Source organism: Galeopterus variegatus, unplaced genomic scaffold (genome assembly GCF_000696425.1).
Source record: "Galeopterus variegatus unplaced genomic scaffold, G_variegatus-3.0.2 Scaffold4346, whole genome shotgun sequence".
In the NCBI taxonomy this organism is placed as follows: Eukaryota; Metazoa; Chordata; class Mammalia; order Dermoptera; family Cynocephalidae; genus Galeopterus; species Galeopterus variegatus.
In genome coordinates this window covers 81,025-88,082 of record NW_007730457.1, presented here as the reverse complement: position 1 = coordinate 88,082, position 7,058 = coordinate 81,025, and the positions used below count along the sequence as shown (strand labels likewise).

Genomic DNA, 7,058 nt, shown 5'->3' with positions numbered 1-7,058 from the left:
CTTCCCAAGCGGCGCACTATAGCAGTGCGCCACCGGGCCGGCCCCGACTAGGTATTTTTTTATGTTGGAGACCAGCTCCAGTCGAGTTGTGGGTACCCAAAAAGGGAGAGGGAGGGTCAGTGAAAATAACAAACACAGACAGAGAACTCAATGCATCAACATGCACGTTCTCTCTCTGCTGGCTGTCAGAATGTTGCAGCTGGGGCCCAGTAGAGCATGAGACAATGCCTTTTATTTAGACTTTTTCTCTGCAGGGGGGTTTTGGGTATTATTTTTATTGTATCAGCAAGCTTAAATCAATAGTCCAAAAAGCAGGGAGGAAACTTTTATAGAGGTCAGCATGTCTCAGGTGATCAACTCATGCTTTTTCCTGGAATCAGGTTTATCAGATTCAAACCATCCCTTCATTGTCTTGAAGTTATCTTGTGACCTTTCTCTGTTAGCAAACTGTGGTTAATATCAAATGTAAAAAGAGCCAAATGTAAAAAGAACAGCGGATATTGGAGCAGCATTTTCATGCACATTTTAAGGCTATGCATTTGCTGTGGCCCTGTAATCTTGATCTAAATGTTAAAGTGTCCTTGTGCACAGCACCATCCCTCACAAAACCAGTTACACTCTCTTATTTTTCTAAGATCTAATTTTGCAGGTTTAATAATTTTACAGCATATATTTTTATCCCAACACCTGATTCTTAATGATTTATTTAAAACTGGACACCACCAAGTAAAGGGGGTTCTACAGTTTCGTTTCCTTATACTTAATTTGTCCCAATCATATAATTTCTCATTAATACCAACCATTCTCTTGCCATTAATATAACCTCCAGTAAATGATGTTTGCCAACTTACATTAGGCTGCAGCTCATATTTAGTCATGAGCGGTGCTTTTGGAACATATGTTGGTGTGGTCAATTTATCATAAGGGGATAATTTTGAATTGTCCAATTTACTCGGATCCTCTGTGGGAATGTTTAGTTCAATGACTACATAATTATTTGTGTTATTTTTATAATCTTTTAGGAATTTAGACAACTGCCACGCTAACCAAAATATCAAAAGAAAAGGCAAAAGCCACAAAGCCGAGGCAGGCAGTCCTTCTGGTTGCAGCAAGTGCTCGTAGCTGTGGCCTTGCCAGCAGCTCTCCCTCCAGCGGCCCTGCCAGCTTGAAGAGGGCAGCCCAAGCTGACTCCTTTAGGACTCTGCCATGGCATGGACCACGCCATTTTTAAAAACCATAGTGAAAGTATTACATATTAAAATTGTTGGAACACATGGAAAAAGTACTTAGAGAAAACTTTGCAGCTTTTAATGCACTGATTTAAAAATTAGTAAGATGGAAAATAAATAAGGTTCAACATTTAACTCAAGTTTAGAAGAATTAGAGGGTAAATTTTAAGTTAGAAAAAAAGATCAGGAAAATTAATAAGATTCAATAAAACAAAAAATTGGCTTTCTGAAAAAGTGAGGAAAATAGACAAAACTCAAGGCAAAACAAGAAAAAAGAAAAGATACAAATAAATAAAAATGTGAGAAATTATCTATAATTATAGATATAATAGAGATTATAAAAGTCATAATAGCGTATTACTTTTATGTTAATTCTTTTATACAATTAGAGGAAATAGATTATTTTGTAGAAAATGTAAATTACCAATATCGATTCAAGAAGAATTAGAAAACTGATGAAATCAACAGCCATTAAAGAAATAGAATCAACATTCAAAATAAAGCTCCAGACCTAGATAGTTTTATAGGCAAGTTTTACCAGATGAACAGAAAAGGAATTTTCATAACCTGATAAAGGATGTTGTCCGTTAAAAAGATAAAGGATGTCTGTTAAAAATTTTTAAAAAACAATGTCAAAGTTAATTTCAGCACCAAAGAGGAAGACAAGAATGCACCCTTCCACTCTGTGCCAGAACCCCTAATCATTGCAATAATGCAGGATAGAAATTAGTGGTGTGAAATTGGGAAGGAAAAAACAGAACTTTAATAACAAAGCAAATTTAAGGACCATAGATATGAAAAATCTTTAAGTTATGTGAAAGTACTGTGTACAGCTTTGTAGTAATAAATTTCACTATCCAGATTAAAAGAATAATTTCTAAAAAAATTTTAATTATCAAAACTGACTGGAAAAAGTTTAAGAAATGCTGATTAAACAAACAAACAAACAAACAAAAAACATGAAAAAATTGAAATCTCTCCCCTGTATTCTGAAGAGGCACAGGGCACAGGTATGTTAGTAGTGCTTTTATAATGTAAACTATATGGAACACTAAAAAAAAATCCTGAAAACTAATTCTACTTATAAATGCATTAAAAAATCCTAAATATTAGCAAACCAAATCTGATAGGGTATATACATGAACAGATATTTGTTGATGATTTCTTGTTCTGGACAAGGTCCCTGCTTTTGGGAATCTTAAACATTTTAGTGGACTAAAAATAGATTAAGAGATTCTCTTGCTTCAGTGGAACTGGCCCTTCCATAAACAATTATCAACTTTGGATAAAATTTTTAAAACTATTTCAAGGCACTAGAGAGTAATCAGAAGCTGGCAGAAAATGGAGGGTATTCCACTCTTTAGAAAAGGAACCACATTGGGTGTAAAATGCTGATTTCCTACCAGCTGCCTGAAGATTCTCACCAGTCTGTGCAGCATGGAGTGACTGGAATTCAAGTAGATCATCATGGTCTTGAAAGCTTGAGGTGTCAGAATGGAGTTGAGGCTACCAGAGTGACTGGAAACTGAAAAAGCAAATCCTGGAAAGGAGAGAGCCACAAACTATGAAGCCCTTACATCTGCATATAAATTCCTCTCAAATCCTTTGCTGACCCATGAACTATGCATGCTTAAAGGAGACCCCAAGAAACAACTGGAAGGCTGAAAAAGCTGTGCAAGGATTTCAGCTACTGAGCACCACAGAGGAGGCAGTTTGGAGTTTGAATCCTGTTCATCACAGGGGAGACAGTTTGGAGTTTGAAACTTGCTGCCTTAGAGCGGCTTCCTAAACACCTTGGGATTGTTATTGGAACCCTATAACTGTCATACTTTTCAAGTTTACATCTGTATGCACAACTACTGAGCTTATCTCTGGCTGACCTCTTCTAGAAGAAGTGTACAATTTTCTGTTTCTACTTTGCCCTTAGTTTAAACTAAGTGGGTTTAAACAAACCCAGTCTAACAAAGTGTAAAACCAAACCTCCGTAAGTTCAGGGTAATCAGATAGTATTTTAACTGTGTGGTAGAACAAAAATTAGTATATTCTATTTTCTAGATAAATGTAAGAAGAAAAAGAAAGATCTTGACCCCTACTTGAGAACACACAAAAAGTAGTTCAAGATAAATCCTAGGTATAGATGTAAAAACTAAAACTCTAAAATATAAGAAAAAAAATTGTTGAATTATCTTTGGGATCTTAGGGTAGGCAAAGGTATCCACTAAAAGCGCTAAAACATAAAGGAAAAAATAATAAATTAGACTTCATCAAAACTAAAATTAAAAACTTTTTCACATTAAAAGATTCCATTATGAAAATGAAAAGGCGAACTTATAGACTGGAAGAAAAGACTAGTAATACACATATCAAATAAAGGGCCTGAATCCAGAATATAAAAAGAATTTTTATAACTCAAAAAGACAACCCAGTTTTTTAAAAATGGGCAGAAGAACAGACACTTCACAGAAGATATGAGTGGCCCATAAGCATATGAAAAGATGTGCAACATAATTAGTCTTAAGGGAAGTGCACTAAAAACCACATAAGAGATTCCATTTCACACCCACCAATGATTAAAATGAAAAAGACCGACCACACCAACTACTGGAGAGAATATGGGTGTAGGTAGATGTACACATGCCATGCATAACAGACATTCCCCCAACTAAGTCCATGTTTATAATATATAAAAAGTTCTTAAGTAAATAAGAAAAAAAAATTAATGAATGAAGACTGTAACAAGGCAATTCACAGGAAAAGAAATAAAAGTAGCCAATAAACATAGGAAAAGATATTTCAGTATCAGTAAATATGGAAATGCAAAATAGAACGATAAATCTTTTGTCCACCTAATTGGCAATACATTTTTAAAAAATAGAATACCTCATTTTGCTAGAGGGGTGGGTTATAGGGTAGTTAGATACATACTTTGTGGAATTGTGAGTTAGTATGAATATTTTATGTCAGTGTCTGTTAAATTTAAAAAGGAATCATGTCTTTTAACACAGGAATATTACTTCTAGAAAACAGTGTCCTAGAAAAATACTTGCTCATGCGTATGAGAGAGAGAGATACATGTATAAGGATTCAAAATCATCATTAATGATAGTGAAAAACTGGAAACAGTCAAATTGTCTATCAGCTTTTGTAACGGCTATTCAGAATATTTAAGGAGGAAAATCCTGGTATAATAATCCTTAGATAATTTCATTATTACTTAGTTTAAGGCAGAGGCAAGAAGATAGTCAGATCACTTTTTGATGAGACCTGTTCAGATATTGGAAAATTATATTTTGGTATCTCTTTTTTCATAAGCATATTTTGTCTGTGTTTTTATTCATTTGACTTTTTTGTCCTTTACTTATGCCCATATTTTATGAACTACAAGATATTTAGATCTAAAGTGATTTATGTAAAAAGTATCCCCAAACTTAGGGACTTTTCATTGAAAATGTTTTTTTGTTTGTTAACTTTTAATTTTGTTTATTTTAGTCAGATTTTGTGCTATCTGTTCTCCTGAAAATGTGTGCTACAAATTTTTCATTAAGCAAGCAGATGTACTAGTCTAATGTAAGAGAAGGATGACTTTCTCTGTGTGTACTTCAGTTCATCAAATTATGAAGTAGTTTATCTGGTTCAAACACAGAACAATTTGGGATATTTTGAATTTGAAGTGGTCTTTCCTAAATAAACACACATGGAGAAGAAAAAGGTGCCAACTATCACCTGTTTTTTTTAGTATTATTTTGTAATCTGGTATTACTTATGAAGAAGGGATATGAAGGTTCTGGAACCTGGAAAAGAGATACAAATATTAGGAACACAGAAGCGGTATTATTATTTGCTGATGATAAAGTCATAGGCCTGGAAAATTCAAGAGAACCAGTGAATGTATAGAGGCTTACAATGATGTCCTCAGTTACACTGTCTTATTATGAATTTTTTTTCCAAAATTACTTTATTAATAGTCTTTCATAATTTTTCTGTGTGTGTGAAGTTTTCAGGATTTTGATATTCAAGGGTCCAGAAGATGCAGTTTGGACTGGTTGACGATAGAAACATACAAGAATATTGAAAATTACAGAGCTTGTGGTTCCACAATTCCACCTCCATATATCTCTTCACAAGATCATGTCTGGATCAGGTTTCATTCAGAGGACAGCATCTCTAGAAAGGGTTTCAGACTGGAATATTTTTCAGGTGTGTTTTTAAGTAATAAGAAAAATATTGAACCAAATTTTATGGTTTTAACTGCTCAGTCACTTTGAAGTTAGTTTCAAAACAACGTCCATTTAATGATGACTAGGTGCTCAAGGCAGCTGAGATTGAGGATTAGATGCTAAAATCAGGTGGTCTGGGGCTGGGTTTCCAAAGGATGTTTTGTATAATCCTAATAAAATGATTAATTTCAAAAACAAAACGTCTTTTTAAACATCTTGAATGCATTTATTTTTAAAATGCATTTTTTTATTTTGCAAGTAGTTTTCCCCTCAAGTGCTTACCCACATCCTGAAAGTTACTTTAGAATATATTTTTTGTGTGTGAATTATCAGTTTTTACACCTTCAAAGATGAAACATAACCAGTTTCATCTTCATAGTTTATAGTCTCAGAAAAAGTAATCATCTTTTGCTTTTCTTAAACTGTATCCAAAAAAAGGCGACCAGATTATACAAAAATGAATAATCCAGAGCATTAGAGTTATGTATATTTTTTTGCTAAAAATTATTTTGCATCTTTTGAGATTACATAGTCTCCTTTAGCAAACATATGCTACTTTTTATCTTTTTTCTTAAAAACACAGCTGTTGTAATATTTATTTAGCTATTAACCGACAAATAAGTCACCTATTTACCAATAAATAAGTTGTTGGTGAAAAGTAAGTACTGGCCCAAAATTGTCAATTTGGGTGCTGCAGGAATCTAATGTTGTTTGGTTGCCTTTCCCTATCTCATTATTGTTATATATTTAGTATGGTATTCAAAGGTAATCAGAATTCTGTAAGCACCTCAATTTTTTTCTCCCCTTCCTTTTATTTTGATGAATAAATTTATACCTTTAGCTCAGATTCATGTAGTATTTTGCAGTCATGTTAAAACAATAGAAATTATAAATTGGAAATACTGTTTTCTGATTACATGAAACATTATAAACACTATAAAGTTGATCTTATGATAGTCTTGGCAAAAGTTTGAGTCTAAATAATGGGCTTGCAAAATACACTATCATGTATATAGCAAAATAGTGTGTGTTTGTGTGTGTATATATATTTATGTATACATACATATATAGAGAGACAAGAACTACAGAACAATATGAAAAAATTATTTGAACAGGTGATTGTTGTGGATAAATTTTTCTTCATTAAAAAAAGTCTGTCATTGTTTTAATTGTGTTTATGAAAGAAGTTATTTAAAATTCTGAGGCAATATGTCTTATTGGCTTGTGTATCTGACATCATTTTATTAAATGTTCTGCAGTAAAATAGCTGTCTGCAAAAACAGAATTGTTCCCTTCTCCTTTTAGATCAAAATACAAAGATTTTTATGGAACAAGTAATCAGCATTCGATAAATTGAATTATTGAATAATTGATGTGCCAGTACTACTTTGTCATTAGAACTTAACCCATTTTTTTAAATAAGATTTTTTTAACCCCTATCACTTGGGCCTAATCGTTTATTATGAAAATACCACTTGCTGTTATATATCTTTTGAGGAGGATGTTTTTTCTGCTTCCCTCTCCATCTCTCTCCTATCTGCATCCTTCCAGGGAAATCTGAGGAACCAAACTGTGCTTGTGATCGGTTTCGTTGTGGTAATAGAAAGTGTAT

General features: G+C 33.2%; 1 protein-coding gene across 1 annotated transcript in view; it reads left to right on the top strand.

Annotated features, from left to right (window-relative positions):
- The window catches only part of LOC103602908 (low-density lipoprotein receptor-related protein 12-like), a 67,952-nt gene that overhangs the window by 37,596 nt on the left and 23,298 nt on the right, over positions 1-7,058 (top strand). Inside the window, 2 exon segments of the mRNA XM_008587353.1 lie at positions 5,224-5,426; positions 6,998-7,036. Of these exon segments, the coding sequence (XP_008585575.1) occupies positions 5,224-5,426; positions 6,998-7,036 (242 nt within the window).